The sequence below is a fragment of the Schistocerca americana genome, chromosome 2 (genome assembly GCF_021461395.2).
Source record: "Schistocerca americana isolate TAMUIC-IGC-003095 chromosome 2, iqSchAmer2.1, whole genome shotgun sequence".
In the NCBI taxonomy this organism is placed as follows: Eukaryota; Metazoa; Arthropoda; class Insecta; order Orthoptera; family Acrididae; genus Schistocerca; species Schistocerca americana.
In genome coordinates this window covers 1,017,383,041-1,017,400,791 of record NC_060120.1, presented here as the reverse complement: position 1 = coordinate 1,017,400,791, position 17,751 = coordinate 1,017,383,041, and the positions used below count along the sequence as shown (strand labels likewise).

Below are 17,751 nucleotides of genomic sequence, written 5' to 3'. Positions count from 1 at the left end.
ATCATTTTGTGCTTGGGCTATGTCTTCAGAGTGAATTGCAACTAAGCTACTAGCAACAACATTTTCTTTGCCAGAAGTATGTTACAGATCTGTAATAAATTGCAAAATGAACTGCAGATAATGTAAATGGGTTAGTGTTGCTGTCTCATTCTTTTCCTTAAATGCATATGTTAGATGAGCATTGCCTCTTCCTTCTAACAGATATTTTGCAGCCGTGTATACACTCAGCAGCTCTCTTGCCATGCGTGGAATACTACTGTGCCATTGTGAACTTTTGTCTCCACTGTTTATCTTGCCACTGTTGCACTGCAGTGCCTACCACAAAATCTGATGCATCTCCAACTAAGGCGAGTTGATTGTACAGACCAGGAAATGTCGAAAGCATGGCATTTGTGAGATTTTTGCATTTTAGGAACTGAGTGATTCCTTCTTCTGTCCTGTCATTAAATCTCTCGGGATTTTTTGTTGTTCCTTGTACGTAATTATTCAGCAAAGCTTTGTTTTCAGCAGCATGTTCCAAATGCTGCCCATAGATATTTATGGTCCCTAAGAATGCTCTAAATTGCTGACGTGTTTCGGGTCTTTTGTAGTTTGTTATTGCTGCAACTCTTTCTGGATCTGGCATTGTTCCTGCTGGTGTAATTAATGTCCCAAGAATGTTAGCTGTTTTACACGAAATAGTGATTTTTCCAACACTTATTACAAGGCCACAGTTGTTCAGTTGTTAAGTGAGTAAGTTTAGATGCTCTACATGTTGCTCTGGATATTCAGATGCCATTAAAATAGCATCCAAATATGGGAAATAGAATTCTAGTTGTCCTACAATTTCATTTATAAACCTCTGAAATGTGCTGTGTGCATTGTGAAGTCCAAAGGACATATCATTAAATTCACAAAGACCAAAAATGCAATAACAGCTGATTTTGGTTTATTTTCTTCAGCTAATGGAATTACATAGTAGGCTTTGACTAGGTCAGTCTTTGAAAATATCTTTTTATTTTCAAGCATAAAATTTACATCTAGTCATGAAACTGGATCCTGGTGTGGGAATGTCTTGTCATTCTGATGCAGTAATCTCCACAAACTCACCACTGACAATTTGACTTCATAATAAGGTGTAGTGGACTGGCCCATTGTGCCTGTGATGGACTTAGCACCATTCTTTAACAGAAACTTAAATTCTATTTTGCAATTTAAGTGGGTCCAATTTGTTAGCCTTACTGTATACTAGACTGGTAGACCTGTAGACATAATGATATGCTGCTGTATTTTATAAGCAACACTTTTGATACTATGGATGGTTCAGTTAGTTCAGGAAATTTCTGCAAAAGTTTGGGAAATCTGGCATGCTGCATAAAGTGAGCTTACCAAGTCTGTAGCTTTCACAGTGGTTACCTCCAATATGCCTTTTGATAAGTCTGACAACAATGAATGGCCATTCAAAATTGTATTTAATCCCTAAATAAATGGTTAATAGTTTTGTATCATAAGTTTTTATTTCTGACCCACTTGCTGCATAGAGATTGAAGTCAGACAGTTTAACTTTCTTGTCTTTGGAATTCTTAATAATTGGTTAGGCTCCATATCACCGAGTTCTAAACCATTTAAAAGTGTTTTAATTAATCGCTCTTCACTTTCTTTAAATATAGTCAGAAGTTGTAATTTCACAAGAGAATTGTTCTTGCTGCTTGTAACTAACTAAATCCCATATATTTGCAACAAATTTTGGCTCCAGCTGAGCGAGCAAATAGCTAAATTTAATCGCCTTTGTAACTATACCAGCAATCGTAAATTGTGCTTCGACTTGGCAAAACCAGATGTATGGATTCTCAGTCCAAACAGTGGTAGCTTTAGCTTAATGCATACCTTATCAGTTTGCAACCTACATTTGGGATTATTTCCATTACATACATTTTCAGTTGACTTTTGCATATTTTTAAACACAGTATCCGATAAGTTAAAGTACTTTGCAGATGTCATTGTTTTGGCAATCATGTCAGGGTCACCAATTTGCTGCACACTAAGTTCATAAAGGATTCAGTTCAGTATGGACCTTTCCTTTTATTTACTTTTTCATTTCAAACACGATGAAAACTGAGTAACAACAATAATAGAGTGACAACCTTCTTCTGTTGTTAATCCCAAAGATGATAATATTATCATGCCAACATAACCAAGGAAAAATTGTACAGATATACACAAATACAAATAGTAACTTTCATTTCCCACAGCTTAAATGTTTAGTAATCTTTTCCTTGTGCCTGTTTGCAACTCAACACTTCCTCTGTGTGGTGAGTAGTGATGTATCCATTTCATATTGTTGTTATCACGCCCCAATTGCTCCATTCGTAACTCCATACTCATTTGTCACATGACTAGTAGCACTCGGGAATTGTTGATCAGAGAAAGGCGTGCTCAGCTTCAAAAATTCCAGTGATGATATTACTATGTCATGACATCATGAATAAGTGTACTCCTTAGATCCTCCCAGTAGAATTTTTCAAAAAATGCCAGAAGAGAGTTTTTTGAAACCCAAGAAGAAACCTCGAAGATAATTTTGAACCCCAACAAGATCCCCAGAGAATCAAATAATCACACAGCAATGAACAACTGAGCAATGGTTTTGTCTTGAGTTGTCACACTTTAATCCAATAGTAGTAATAATAATAATAATAACACCACAAAACAAACCTGACATCATACTCGCCAATAAAAAGAAAAAATTAACACAACCAAACGAAATATCCATACCCAATACAACAAATATACAGAAGATAACAGGAGAAAAAATTGAAAAATACATCCAACTGACTGAGGAAGTCAAGGACATGTGGCATCAGGATAAAGTTGACATTATACCAATTATACTATCAACTACAGGAGTCATACCACACAATATCCACCAGTACATCAACACAATACAGCTACATCCAAACATGTATATACAACTACAGAAATCTGTAATTGTTGATACATTCAATTACCCGAAAGTTCCTAAATGCAATGTAACATATACCGCACAGTTAAAAGGAAGTCACGCTTGCTCAAGGTCCGCGTCACTTTCCATTTTTAACCAGACATAATGTCTGAGCAAAGAAAGAAATAATAATAATAATACCAGGTACCCTTCATATTCCCTCATCCCTGCACCGAAAATTAAATCTGTCTATATAGGTGATAAGTAGACATAGAATTTACATGGAAACCAAATTGGTCATATAACTAGATTACAAAACAATAAAAATATCAAATCTTTTCATATTTTGGGCAACAGTCATGTAATAATGTTTGAATGATATTTACACCATCTGTCTGTAAAAACTTCTTTATTTTATATTAGTATCATGATTTCAGCCTTAAGCCATTATTGTTGTTGTTATAGTCTTCAGTCCTGAGACTGGTTTGATGCAGCTCTCCATGCTACTCTATCCTGTGCAAGCCTCTTCATCTACCAGTACCTGCTGCAGCCTACATCCTTCTGAATCTGCTTAGTGTATTCATCTCTTGGTCTCCCTCTACGATTTTTACCCTCCATGCTGCCCTCCAGTAGTAAATTGGTGATCCCTTGATGCCTCAGAATATGTCTACCAACCGATCTCTTCTTCTAGTCAAGTTGTGCCACAAACTCCTCTTCTTCCCAATTCTATTCAATATCTCCTCATTAGTTATGTGATTCTGTAGCACCACATTTCGAAAGCTTCTATTCTCTTCTTGTCTAAACTATTTATCATCCATGTTTCACTTCCATACATGGCTACACTCCATACAAATACTTTCAGAAACGACTTCCTGACACGTAAATCAATACTCGATGTTAACAAATTTCTCTTCTTCAGAAACGCTTTCCGTGCCATTGCCAGTCTACATTTTATATCCTCTCTACTTCGACAATCATCAGTTATTTTGCTTCCCAAATAGCAAAACTTCTTTACTACTTTAAGTGTCTCATTTCCTAATCTAATTCCCGCAGCATCATCCAACTTAATTCAACTACATTCCATTATTCTCGTTTTGCTTTTGTTGATGTTCATCTTATACCCTCCTTTCAAGACACTGTCCATTCCATTCAACTGCTCTTCCAAGTCCTTTGCTGTTTCTGATAGAATTGCGATGTCATTGGCAAACCTCAAAGTTTTTATTTCTTCTCCATTGATTTTAATACCTACTCCGAATTTTTCGTTTGTTTCCTTCACTGCTTGCTCAATATACAGATTGAATAGCATCGGGGATAGGCTACAACCCTGTCTCACTCCCTTCTCAATGACTGCTTCCCTTTCATGTTCCTCGACTCTTATAACTGCCATCTGGTTTCTGTACAAATTGTAAATAGCCTTTTGCTCCCTGTATTTTACCCCTGTCACCTTCAGCCATTATTACATATAACAATTTTGGTTGTGATTAGACTTCATCAAGTAAAGTCATCATCAAGATGTATTGAACTGGGTGTCCCAGTGTGTAAATAAGTACAAAATCACGTAAATGTATGGCAGACAGGTGGCAAACATGTTTTCCAGCCATAAAACAACTGAGCCACAGAGTGAACATCAATACAGTAGTTACATTTGCAGTGAATATGGTCTGAAAAAATACTGTGGACGTTACTGGTTGGCTGGTGCTCAAAGATGAACAGCATAAGTGATAAGTGTATGTTGCATAATTGATGATTACAGAAGCCAGCCTCTATAAAGGCTTAAGACAGAAGTCATGATAGTAACATAAAATAAAAAAGTTTGTACGGTCAAATGGAGGAAATATAATTGAAACAAAAATATCAAAATTCCTGTGTAGAGATGTCAATGAAAATAGTGCAAAAAAAGTACTTAATGCAGTCCAATTAAATCTCTGTAGCATATAGCTCATACCTATCATTAACTTCTCCTATGAGAACAATCATGTTTACATAGAAAAATAGTATCATCATCATTCACCTCCCAGACAATTCAAAATATAGTATAATTTTCCTTTTATGTATCTCAGCACCACTGCAAATACCTTCTGAACTTGTAGTGATGTGTGGAATTTTTTTTTTTTTTTTTTTTTTTTTTTTTTTTTTTTTTTTTTTTTTTTTTTTTTTTTTTTTTTTTTTTTTTACGTCCTTCAAATACATTTCTAATTGCGATACCTCAGGTGTCCTCTATATGCAAACATTGGTCAGCTTAAGCAAAATAACTATAAACTTTCATTTCAATAATACATTTAACGCTAACTTATTACATAAATGTTCATGAAACTGGAAGGTAAATAGTGACTGACTGGCTGCCTAAACATAGCAAGGCATCTGAAAACTGTACAACAATTAGTATGTCATTGGTCAGTTGATACCAAATTCATTACCCTAGTCATATCAGTAGCACAAGAATATTTAATATCCACTTCAGTACCTCCAGTCAAAGAGTTTTAATGTAGATTGCCACATCTGTAGGCACAGAGGCAAAATCAAAAACATTTATATTTCAAGAGTCAACAACATACCATTAACCATCATGACGAAGAAATAGAGAAAAGTTTTTTGTGTAAGTAGCGTACAACAGGCAGAAAATGTGGTACTTATAGTTGAAAAGCACAATAAATACAATTACATTGAGATGAAGACCATCTTCCTGAAGCAAGAGCTTAGAAAAATGTGTATTCAGCATTTTACTTCACTAAAGGATGACTCATTGATGAGATGATACAAGATGACTTAGACAAAATTTCTAGTTGGTCTGATTGGCAACTAGTGTAGAAAAATCTAAGTTAATGCATATGAGTAGGGGAAATAATGCCATAATGATTTGAGGACAGTATTAGTTGTTTGCTGATTGACACAGAAACACCATTTAAATAACTGGGTGTAATTTTGCAGAACAGTATGAAATGGAACAAGCATGTGAGGATTGTGGTAGAGAAGGCGAGTGGTCAACTTAAGTTTATTGGGAGAATTTTGGGAGAGTATAGTTCATCTATAAAGGAGACAGCACATAGGATGCTAGTGCAAGCTGTTCTTAAGTGCTGCACAAGTGCTCAGGATCTGCACCAGCTTGGATTTGGAAGACAAGCAATTTAGAGGTGGTGTGCTAGATCGGTTGTCGTTAGGTTTGAAAAACTCACAGGTATTACGGAGAATTCTTGGAAGGAAGACACTGTTCTTTTTGTGAGGCATTAAAGAGAAAATTTACAGAACCAGCACTTGAAGCTGACTGCAGAACAATTCTACTCCCACCAACATACACTTCACGTAAGGACCATGAAGATAAGATATGAGAAATTAGGGCTCATATGGAGGCATATAGACAGTATTTTTCGATCACTCTTTTTGTATGTGGAACAGGAAAGGAGATGACTAATTATGGAGAGAGTACCCTCTGCAGGGCATCATACGGTGGCTTGCAGATTACGTATTGTAGATGGAGATACTACACAACACTTTAAACAATGCACACATTCACTGACAGGTGACAGTAGCAGCTGATTTAGATGTTTTTCTGCTGCCAAGAATACTGGGATAAAGCATCGGTCACCAGTTCCTATAGTTTCCCATACAAGGCCACATCAATCATCCAGACTGTTGCACTTCCAGCCACTGAAAAGTCTGCTATGCTCTTCATGAACCACAGGTTAGTCTGGTCTCTCCACAGGTACCCTTCCACAGCTGTCTGCGTGTTTCAGCAATATGAACTACTCCATCTCAGCAATGTGCATGGTGTGATGTTAACTGGATCTAAAATAGCTTTGGGTCTGTAGAGTAACTAGGTTGGCAATTTGTTCCAATCCAAAGTTCGAAGAATACAGTTGCATTTTGTCATATTTGACTTCAGCCCTTGTAAAATAGTTATTTCCTGTCTACTGCACTGCACTCATTAGTCCAGCTGATGCAACTGAACTCAATCTTTCTTGCAAATCTGGCCTTCATCAAAAAATGAATGAATGGATGTTTGTGTTTTAAAATATATGCACAAGTTTAATATGATTGAAATAAATATGTTGTATTGATAAATTTGAGAGAGAGAGAGAGAGAGATGGTTATTCATAACTGCAACTCTGTGACAGTGAGCTCCTTCATATACAGGGTTATTACAAATGATTGAAGCGATTTCACAGCTCTACAATAACTTTATTATTTGAGATATTTTCACAATGCTTTGCACACACATACAAAAACTCAAAACGTTTTTTTAGGCATTCACAAATGTTCGATATGTGCCCCTTTAGTGATTCGGCAGACATCAAGCCGATAATCAAGTTCCTCCCACACTCGGTGCAGCATGTCCCCATCAATGAGTTCGAAAGCATCGTTGATGCAAGCTCGCAGTTCTGGCACGTTTCTTGGTAGAGGAGGTTTAAACACTGAATCTTTCACATAACCCCAGAGAAAGAAATCGCATGGGGTGAAGTCGGGAGAGCGTGGAGGTCATGAGACATGAATTGCTGATCATGATCTCCACCACGACCGATCCATCGGTTTTCCAATCTCCTGTTTAAGAAATGCCGAACATCATGATGGAAGTGCGGTGGAGCACCATCCTGTTGAAAGATGAAGTCGGCGCTGTCGGTCTCCAGTTGTGGCATGAGCCAATTTTCCAGCATGTCCAGATACACGTGTCCTGTAACGTTTTTTTCGCAGAAGAAAAAGGGGCCGTAAGCTTTAAACCGTGAGATTGCACAAAACACGTTAACTTTTGGTGAATTGTGAATTTGCTGCACGAATGCGTGAGGATTCTCTACCGCCCAGATTCGCACATTGTGTCTGTTCACTTCACCATTAAGAAAAAATGTTGCTTCATCACTGAAAACAAGTTTCGCACTGAACGCATCCTCTTCCATGAGCTGTTGCAACCGCGCCGAAAATTCAAAGCACTTGACTTTGTCATCGGGTGTCAGGGCTTGTAGCAGTTGTAAACGGTAAGGCTTCTGCTTTAGCCTTTTCCGTAAGATTTTCCAAACCGTCGGCTGTGGTACATTTAGCTCCCTGCTTGCTCTATTCGTCGACTTCCGCGGGCTACGCGTGAAACTTGCCCGCACGCATTCAACCGTTTCTTCGCTCACTGCAGGCCGACCCGTTGATTTCCCCTTACAGAGGCATCCAGAAGCTTTAAACTGTGGATACCATCGCCGAATGGAGTTAGCAGTTGGTGGATCTTTGTTGAACTTCGTCGTGAAGTATCGTTGCACTGTTATGACTGACTGATGTGAGTGCATTTCAAGCATGACATACGCTTTCTCGGCTCCTGTCGCCATTTTGTCTCACTGCGCTCTCGAGCGCTCTGGCGGCAGAAACCTGAAGTTCGGCTTCAGCCGAACAAAACTTTATGAGTTTTTCTACGTATCTGTAGTGTGTCGTGACCATATGTCAATGAATGGAGCTACAGTGAATTTATGAAATCGCTTCAATCATTTGTAATAGCCCTGTATTTTATATCACATACTGCATGTGATTTAGTGAGTAACTTTAATTCCAGGCAGATGTAGTATTTCCTTTTCAATTTAACACTTTCATTTAATAATGCTATGTGATTTATTTATTCTTTTAAACAGGAAAACCTACAAAAACTTCATAGGAATCTTAAACGACAACTGGAACTTATTAAGGGTCAACGAAGAGAGAGTGTTGGAAATGATGGATGGGTCGTTGTGCCACACCAGGACCACTCTCACTTAACTTAGCTGCTGCTGAGTGTGTCTCCAAGTACTGTATTTTTATACCAAGAGTGAATGTGACTGTAATGCATATAAAAGTGAAAGTAATAAGTTTGGTCCTCGATGATTTGTGTTCCGTTAATACTACTAAAACTTTTAATTGCTGACCTGTAAAAAAAGCATTTATAGTATTTTTGTCAGACTGATGTGTGTATTTTATTGTATCTTATTTTGTTTTTCAATGAAAACCGCAGATTGCCCTGTGGAGTGTTCTTTCTCCAGTCTGCAAGGTGTTTTCATTTGCTTTGCCTGTAATTTTCAGCAACAACATCTGTGACTTGATTTATCTGTCAGTTTACAATTGTATTGCTCAAATCCTTATATAGATCTGTTTCTTGTTTTCATATTTATAAAAAAGTAGAATATCTTCAAGTGAAGTCATATGACTCAAAAGGAAGCATTCACAAAATATTCTTGTGACAACATGCCAGTTTTCATGAGGAAGTTATTAAGGAAATAATTACAATTAAAGTTAGTGGATTGCACTAATATTTAATGTTGAGTAAGTGTACACAAGAAAGACTGTTGAATAGTATTTTTGTGTTTGCTTACAAGATGACTTCATGTTAATTATAGACTGGACACAACCATATTTATGAAAAAACTATTGCATTATGCTTTTCTGTTGTATTTAACTGTTCAAGTGACAGGCTTAATTGTGAGCCCTTTGTTTGTATTGTCCTGTAAATGCAGAGGTGTGGCTGGAACAGGTGTAAAAAAATTTAAGTTGTTAGAGAAAACAATGGCAAGAAGTATACCAAACTAGTAATGGTTTTAGTCTGATAACATTTCCTCAAATGAAGGTTAGCCAATTTTTATGAACAATGGCCTCTTTTTTTAGAGTACTGGTGAGTAGTTTTACACTAATTTATTTACATTAGGCCATTCATTTTATAGGTCACCAAATATGAACAGTGGAGACAGAATGGGGTTTTGATTATTGTAAACAAAATTTTATACTGGAATGCATACTGATGCATAAGCAGAATTGAAGAAAACTGGAGATGGGAGAGTTTTTGAAATGTGCAGCCATCCCATTATTTTGTGGCAACCTGCAAGTCAGGGACATTGCATATTGTGTATGCAAAGTAACTATGTCAGTTTCTTGTAAGATTTCAAAAATTAAACAAGTGGTTGCCATTTTAAAGCCACTAGATTACTTTCTAAGCATGTAGCAATACATGACAGTTGGTCTTCAAATTGAAATAATCTGTGGATCAAATTAGTATGATCTGTAGTTATAGGAGGATCATGCCAATGCAGTATCAACATTCTAAATACTAAACGTAAACAAAACTATTCTGTAATTATGTTTTATTTTTGTGATTTTGTCAAAATGTGCATTTGGTTTAAATATTTATTTCAGTATAATACAACTCAAAATATTCTCAGTGTAAAAGTCAAACCCTTTCTTTGTTACTTATTTACAGTCAGGTAAAAATTGTATGTTTGCTGGCCTGCACTTAGATTGAACTTTTGTTATGTTCTTGTTCATGTAGAAGAATTGAAACAAGGAAGTTTATTTGTAGTGGATTAAGCAAACTTTATTTCATATTTAATTTTCCATCTGAGTGAAGCATGAGAGATAGTTGTTGCATATGTTTTGACCATATGGCTCCTGCTGTGTATGAAGTGAATTATAGAACACACGAGTTGTAGAGCAGGCATACTTGCCACTAAGTCCTGGTAGACAATACTGAAAACTGAATTAAAGTATGTTTGTCAAAGAACATTTTATGTTGACATGCATTACCACTGTTTAAAGTAAAACTAATGTGTTTTAGTAAATGGACTACCGTGTATTCATTCCATAACAGTGCTAGTCTAGTAAAGTGAAGTGATTTACATTGTTCATTGAATGCACCTGTTTCTGAAACAATATGCCAAAATATTGACTGAATTTGACAGTCTACGAGAAACCATTTAGGGTATGCAAATATTACTCTAATGCTGCGGGCAGCATGTTATACTGTTCATTAGATGTCTTGTGAAAGTTCCTGTATTATCTGTATGACTGACCTTTTGTAAAGAGATGTAAATTTGTCATATTCAGCTAACTGTAAATTGTATGTCCATAATGTAAATACATTTTGATATTCTTTGTGACCACATGTTTAATTACTGTTCTTATCAATACTCTAGTGTATATTCATTTTTTTAATGACTAACTGTGTTGAATGTTTTACATTCACCCGAAAAAAAAGAAAGAAAAATGTATGCATGCCTCTACAGTGGGGAATAGTCTTTAAAGTCCTTATTCATAGTCCACATACTGTTAATACAATGAATTATAGTAAAACATTTTATTGTGATATATTATACATATCATTTGATGCATTTTGCACAGGATACATATAGATCTAAAAAGTTACTCCTATATATACACTTCTTTCTGGAGAACAACCGAAGCAAAATATACAGATTCATTCCAAAATAATTACTACAGTACACAACTTGTTTAAATAAGTCTTATTTCCTCAAATAAGCTTTATAAGCTCTCTCAATATTACTTTTTTCTGACTCAGTATAACCTAAAATGCTTTTAATCGCATTAAGATGACCTTGATGATTTTCCCTGTCTGTGAGGAAGTAGTAGACAGCAGACTTCAAAAACTGAAGAGTCATTGCTGGATCCATTTCACCTTTACTTGCATGTGCCTCCACAAGGCGTCGATACAAAGCCTGCAAAAAAATTAAAAATGACTTAATTATTTACTTTCCTTTTGGATTAGGAGAGACAACAGATGAGCAGCTTAGTCTCTCATGCACTCTGGATCTCCTCTGTTGAACAGTAAAAGGACTTTGTTATGCAGCAGAGAGAGAGAGAGAGAGAGAGTGTGTGTGTGTGTGTGTGTGTGTGTGTGTGTGTGTGTGTGTCGCACCACATGGGGTATTGCGCTACACATATCAAAACAGGAGATACTGTGGATTGATCATCAGGCTACAAAATTTCAACGTGGACTGTTTTACAATATCACAACTGTGTTATAACAGAAACCTTCCTGACAACAAACAAAATACATGGTAATAATAGTGCAGCAAATAAAGTGTGCAACAACATGTTTGGGTTTTGTGGCCAGAGAAACTTTATTTTAAATAAATCACGGTCTTTCCGAGGTGACTTTGGCGGGTATGTCTTCAGCACCTAGTAATGCTCAAGGCATAGGACCTACTCTACATTGCTATAAATAAAAATAAGGAAGAATCAACCCATAAACAAAAAGGAACAAACAAGGTAAAAACAAAGCATCATATTCTCTCTCAGGAACTAAAAATCCACCATTACTTATGTGATACCTACTGCTGAATGAGGCTGCCTCCAGATTTTTCATACATGAAAATTCCATTCAAAATAAAATATAAAAAATAACAGCAAATATTTTGTTTTACCCACATCGCAAAATTTGGTGCTTTACTCACACTCATGTAAATTAGAAGGCAGAGATTTTTGAGTTTGTGTTCACGGGCTTAGAATCTTTTTTAAGCCTAGGATTATTATTATTATTATTATTATTATTATTATTATTTCAATTAATGTTGGCATGGCAAAGAGTTATGTAGACACGGATTGGCAGGTCTCAGCAATGTAGTTATTCTGAAAGGATACAAAAATCCCCTCATAATTTAATGGAAAAGCAACTTCCTATGCCAGCAGAAAATAAGAACATAGTCAAAGATCTGCTGTTGTGCTGAAGGAATTTGTCTTCCACGTTTAAATATGTAGACAGAGTGGCCGTTTTCACTTTATTGTTAAGTGTTGATAGATTGCCCATGTAACACTTCAGAATTCCCCCCCCCCCCCCCCCCCCCCCCCCCCCAAACAATTAAGATTTGATAGGTTTAACGTAAATGGTTTTTTTTCCAATACTGTAAATAAATGTAATGTGGTATAAATATAATTTAACTGTATTTTCATTTTAACACCACACTAAGAAATTTTGATGTGAGACAAAAATAAAGAACTGACCTGCACAGAATAAATGAAAAGTAAGCAGTCAGAAAATAACAGCATAGTTGGCAAAAAAATAGCATCAAAATTGGCAAAAATAACACTGAAACTGACCATAAAATAAAATGATTTTTTCCTGTCCCAAACACTATGGTTTTCAGCTATATGCATCCATGTTGCTCCTCTATGTTTTGTAGTGCTGTCCACCCACCTTCTGTTAGGTATTCTAATCTCGTGGAATCCAACAAAGAACTAATATGGTGCATGTACCACATGTTTCCTGGACTATGCATCCTGCCGATTTCCATTTGATTTTCATTAGTCATAAATATGTCTTCCACTCCCCTCTGTTCTCTGATCCATTTATTAATTTTCTCCCCATTTCAAAAAGCACTATAGACCATGTTTACTCTTCTGTTTATTTCTTTTGCTGCCCATCCAGTGACTGTCTTCAGCTCCCCTTAACACCCATTACAACTAGTTCTATGAATTCACTGCCAATCATTGAAGATAATTTTAGTCTTATGGTAACTGATATTCAGTATTACTTTCATATTTGCCCTGTTGAGCTCTTCTACCGGCTGATGAAATTAATCTGCACTACAGGCAAGCAGTACACCATCATCATCATCATCGAAGCAAATTAGGTTCAGGCATTTTCATTATCTCATAGCACTGTAATGTTACATAGATACAAGACCTTCATCTTCTACATCTACATAGATAATTCACTCATGCCGCCCCCCCCCCCCCCCCACACACACACACACACACACACACACACACACACACACACACACACCTACCCGTGCATGCACAACCCTTCCCATAGTAATGATTAATGGTAAATCAATGGTTAACTAAACTTTTAATTATCACTAAGGTAAAAACTAAGATAACTGTGTACAAAAGTTGAGATTTCGAAATAACGAGGTAAGGTTTGATATATTACAGCCAAGAATATGAACAGAAAAATATTTTATTGTTTAAGCCAGATTTAGAAACAAAGAATAGATTGGTAAGTGCCTTGAGGCTAAAATGGCAGTAAGATGCTTCCTACCCACCCCATTCCCTCAGCCGATATCTAATTTAGCTGGCTTCAAATTTTGTCATAATATACACTCATTCACAGGAAGTGTAGTATGCAGCTTATTACTGTTTAGCCGTCTGTTAGAATCTGTGGGAGGTAGTGATGATTGTGGGTAAATAAATAAAAAAAAATTTTAAAAATCTGAAACTAGAAAAAGAGAACAGTCTGTTCCAGGTTCTGTGACCATGTCATCATGGTTGACAGTACTTTAGCCAGATAGTTAAAAATGAGATAAAACCCTGGCAGCTAAAACTAGCTGGTCACTGAAGAACGTCTAAAGGGGTCATCATAGTCAGTACTCTTAAAATGGAGTCAGAAAATAAAATGAGGTGAGCAGATGCAGAGTATATAAACATCTAATCAGCTTAAGCAGTTAGATAAATAAGAGATGTACATGAAAGTTTAAAGATGTACGACAGTGCAGAGAGAGAAAGTAGCCTGTGGTCACTCTGAGCGTACACTACAGACAGTGGTACTCCCCCAACAATCAAACACTGAATGTGGTGGTGTAGTAACTTTTGTTGTAAATTCTGCTTTCCTTCAGGGAACATAGGACTGGTAGCTGTTAATCCAATGTCCACAAGTATTAAGAGATAGTGAGGTAGACAGGATGACTGCTCGTCTCAGATCAGCCAACAGGGCACACACTGCAAAGATATGGGTGATCGTTAAATGACTACCAAAGCTGCTTTGAGGGGAGTTGTCTTGGCATAAAACTCTGGGGGTGGGGAAAGTTTAAATCTGCTGTGGCTGATATGCAGTCAACATAATACGATGGTATCCTTCTGAGAAGTCTGAAGAAAAGTATGCTACGCCATGGTGTTTCCTTTGGTTGCTCTCAGCTTATTGAGGGTTATGGTAGCTTGCCATTCCATATTCCAGGTTTTCAAAATGTAATATTGCAGTTGCAATCCTGTACTCCGAGTTCAAGTTTGTCTCATTTAGTTGCTTCTTTAGCTCAATTTTCAGCGAGTTCATTTCCCAGAATACCCACATGGCTCGTGCCTAGATGAATTCCAGAGCTGTGGAGTTTGTGAGGTTTCATTTATACACTGCATGCACTCGGCAGAGAAAAGTCTCATGGCCCCTTGCGTGTGCAAAAGCAATAACTGCCCATTATTGACTCGATCCACCTGTGTAGGTGCATGTCAAATTTGGGTAGTCGTGGAGAACTGAACAGAACATGCCTCTGAGAATGGTGGTATCAATATTTCTGTTCAGGCTGCAAAGGAGGTCCATCCATATCATAAGACTAGATTCATACCATGGGGGTGGGGAGTGTGGCTGCCGAGAGGGAATGCTACATGGACACAGACAAGAGGAGGCAGTTTGAGGTTCTTGCATAGAGCTTCCAATCTTAACTCAGCTAGTCTACCCATTTTTGGGCACATACCACTTAGTTTGTTAACAGCTGCTGGCATCTGACCCCCAGTAGTGGGACACCATTTCCAGCAGGAGGCTCTCTAGAGCACTCTTACAGAAGGCTCCAGTTGCCAACTGCACTCCACAGTTGCCAACTGCTCTCCACTGTGCTGGAGCAGGTCTAACAAGCTCAGTACTGATTGTGCTGCCAACCGGACAACACATTAGGAGTTCAGTTGTGATGAAATCGCAGAACTGTGCAGTCTGTGCCCCGAGAGGTGCTGCTGAGAAATCAGAGGGTATTAAGCTTCTGTGATTGTGATGACAAAGAGAGTTATGCTCAGAAACAATCCCTGTAGGACCCAGCTTCCTTTAAGTATTGGTTGCTAAGGGTCAAACCTACCTGGAATGGGATCGGAGGGATAGGAAATTCTGAATAAAAATAGGTAAACACACCCAGACATCCCACACATAGTGTGGTCTGGATGCTATGGTGCCAGGTGGTATTATATATGTCCTGTAGGTTAACGAGCACAGCAATCAGGTTGGCAATGCGTGAAAGCATTTCGCACTGAACATTCCAAATGAATCAGATGGTCTATGGTGGACTGGAATGCCTAAAAGTCACTCTGAACCTGTAATATATGTCCTCTGGCTTCCAGGCACCAACACAGTCATCAGCTGACCATTATTTTGAATAATTTGCACAGCTCTTGCGTTAGACAGATTGGTCGATAATTAGTTAAAAGTTGAGGTTCTTTTCCAGTTTCAGGATAAGAATGACAGTACCCTCCTGCCATGGGAGTGGAACTCCCCTTTCTACCAAATACCAAAGTAAAACCAAAGGATCTGTTTTATGTCGTCATTGCTGAAGTGTTTAAGCATTTGATTATGGATTGTTAAGTGCTGTGGAACTCGCAAACTCTAAATGGAGCACTGTACAATTCAAAGCTTTGTGCATGGAAGAATAAGGAGTTTCACTCTGACACGCATTTCTGGATCAGGAAATTAGGATGGTAGTTACTGCACGCAGACACTTTGGTGAAGTGTGCTGCAAAACATTTAGTGGTGATGGGGGATAAGTACAGATGTTGCCATTGAGGGTGTTGACAGGAATTACTGTTGACAGTGGAATTTAGTCCGTACTTGAGATGGTGGGGTGTGGGCTCCCATAGATGACACGCTATTATTGACAATCCTGTTTTTTTCTTCATTTAAGGAAAAAAGTGCCTTCACTTGAAGTCTCTTAAATGCTATTAAATGTTCCATAGAGGGATGACACTCTTGTTGATAAAGTGCCCTGCAATGCTTTCTGATTGCTGCAGTTATTTCTTCAGACCACCATGGGACCAATGTCCGTCGGGAAGAGCCAGAAGAATAGGATATTGTTGCTTCCATAGCTTGTAAAACCCTGTCAACAGCATGTTGTACCACTCCTTCAATTTCCTTCTCTTCACTGGTTTCAAAAGTTGCTCTGGAGGTGAAACCCTATAGTTGGTTTTCCGAGGTGACTAATGTGGTGGTGTTTCGTTGGTCAATGGATCAAGAAAGAGAGAGTGATAGGAAAATGGTTTCTGTTGCAGAGATTTCCATGGATGTACCACGGAGTTACGGGTGAGATGCTTTGACTGCAGGCTGTAATATCTATTGCTAAGTAAGATCTGTGGCCTTTACTGAAAGGGGGACTGATGACCTTAGCTGTTTAGTCCCCCTTAAACATCCCAACAACCACCACCACCTTTACTGATATGTTTTGGAGCTCCAGTATTCAGGTAGCAGACTTCCAATTCTGAAATTAACTGCTCTATTACTTGGACACTGCTGGATGTGATTTGGCTGCCTCACAGAGAAGTGTGGGCACTGAAGTGTCCCAGTAGGAGGAAGGGTGGGGGAAGCTGTTCCACTATATCCACCAGCTTGTGATATGGTACAGGTTTGGCTGGGGACAGAAAGATATTACATACTATTACCCTAGCTGACCATAACAGCCAGAGCTGCTAATGCACTGGTTAATGGCACCTCCTCACTGAAAGTGTCAGATCTAGTAGACATGCAGACTCCTCCAGATGCCCTCTTATCATTAACGCAATTTGTACATTAGAATTTTTGAAAGTATCATTTTGTGTTTCTGAGAACCATGTCTTCTGAAGTGTCATGCCAACTGCAGTGTAAGTAGCCATTAATTGACAATGAGTTCAGCTGCTAGGTGGTTAATTGTGCTCCACCAGAATGTGCAGTTATGCGATGGTATTCACAGGCTTGACTTCAGTTTAACTTTCGGTTTATCCTTTTTGTCCTGAAGATTTACCTGTCTTGACTTCTCAGGCATCCTGCGAGCGGGCCTCATTGGCAGGAATCCTCATCCCTGATGATCCCATAGCGGATTTACTTCTTCCTCTTGAGTACTGAACATGTCGGTGAATGAGGGGGATGGTGTCACGCGCAGTTTACACATGTAGGGCATTGTTCACAAGGACTGCCCCGATTTGTTGTCCTGCCACATGCCACACAAGTAGCTTCATTATCAGGGAGGATGTGTATCGAACCTCTGGGACCGAAAAGATATAGGAAGAGGAAGTCAGGCTTGACGTCACATCTATGAATGATAACATTAACTTTCTCAGCTAAAAAATTTCCATTGAAGGCTAAGATGAAAGCTCTAGTGTCCACCCTA

General features: G+C 38.0%; 2 protein-coding genes across 2 annotated transcripts in view; one reads left to right on the top strand and one right to left on the bottom strand.

Moving 5' to 3' along the window:
- Nucleotides 1-10,782, top strand: part of LOC124596374 (mitogen-activated protein kinase kinase kinase 7-like) — a 147,157-nt gene extending 136,375 nt beyond the window's left edge. Inside the window, exon 12 of the mRNA XM_047135487.1 lies at nucleotides 8,515-10,782. Coding sequence (XP_046991443.1) covers nucleotides 8,515-8,643 — 129 coding nt within the window. The 3' untranslated portion in view covers nucleotides 8,644-10,782. The remainder of the gene's footprint in view (nucleotides 1-8,514) is intronic.
- Nucleotides 10,783-10,988: 206 nt separating this feature from the next.
- LOC124596375 (protein quick-to-court) overlaps nucleotides 10,989-17,751 on the bottom strand; it is a 319,173-nt gene continuing 312,410 nt past the window's right edge. Inside the window, exon 9 of the mRNA XM_047135488.1 lies at nucleotides 10,989-11,358. Within this exon, the coding sequence (XP_046991444.1) occupies nucleotides 11,146-11,358 (213 nt within the window). The 3' untranslated portion in view covers nucleotides 10,989-11,145. The remainder of the gene's footprint in view (nucleotides 11,359-17,751) is intronic.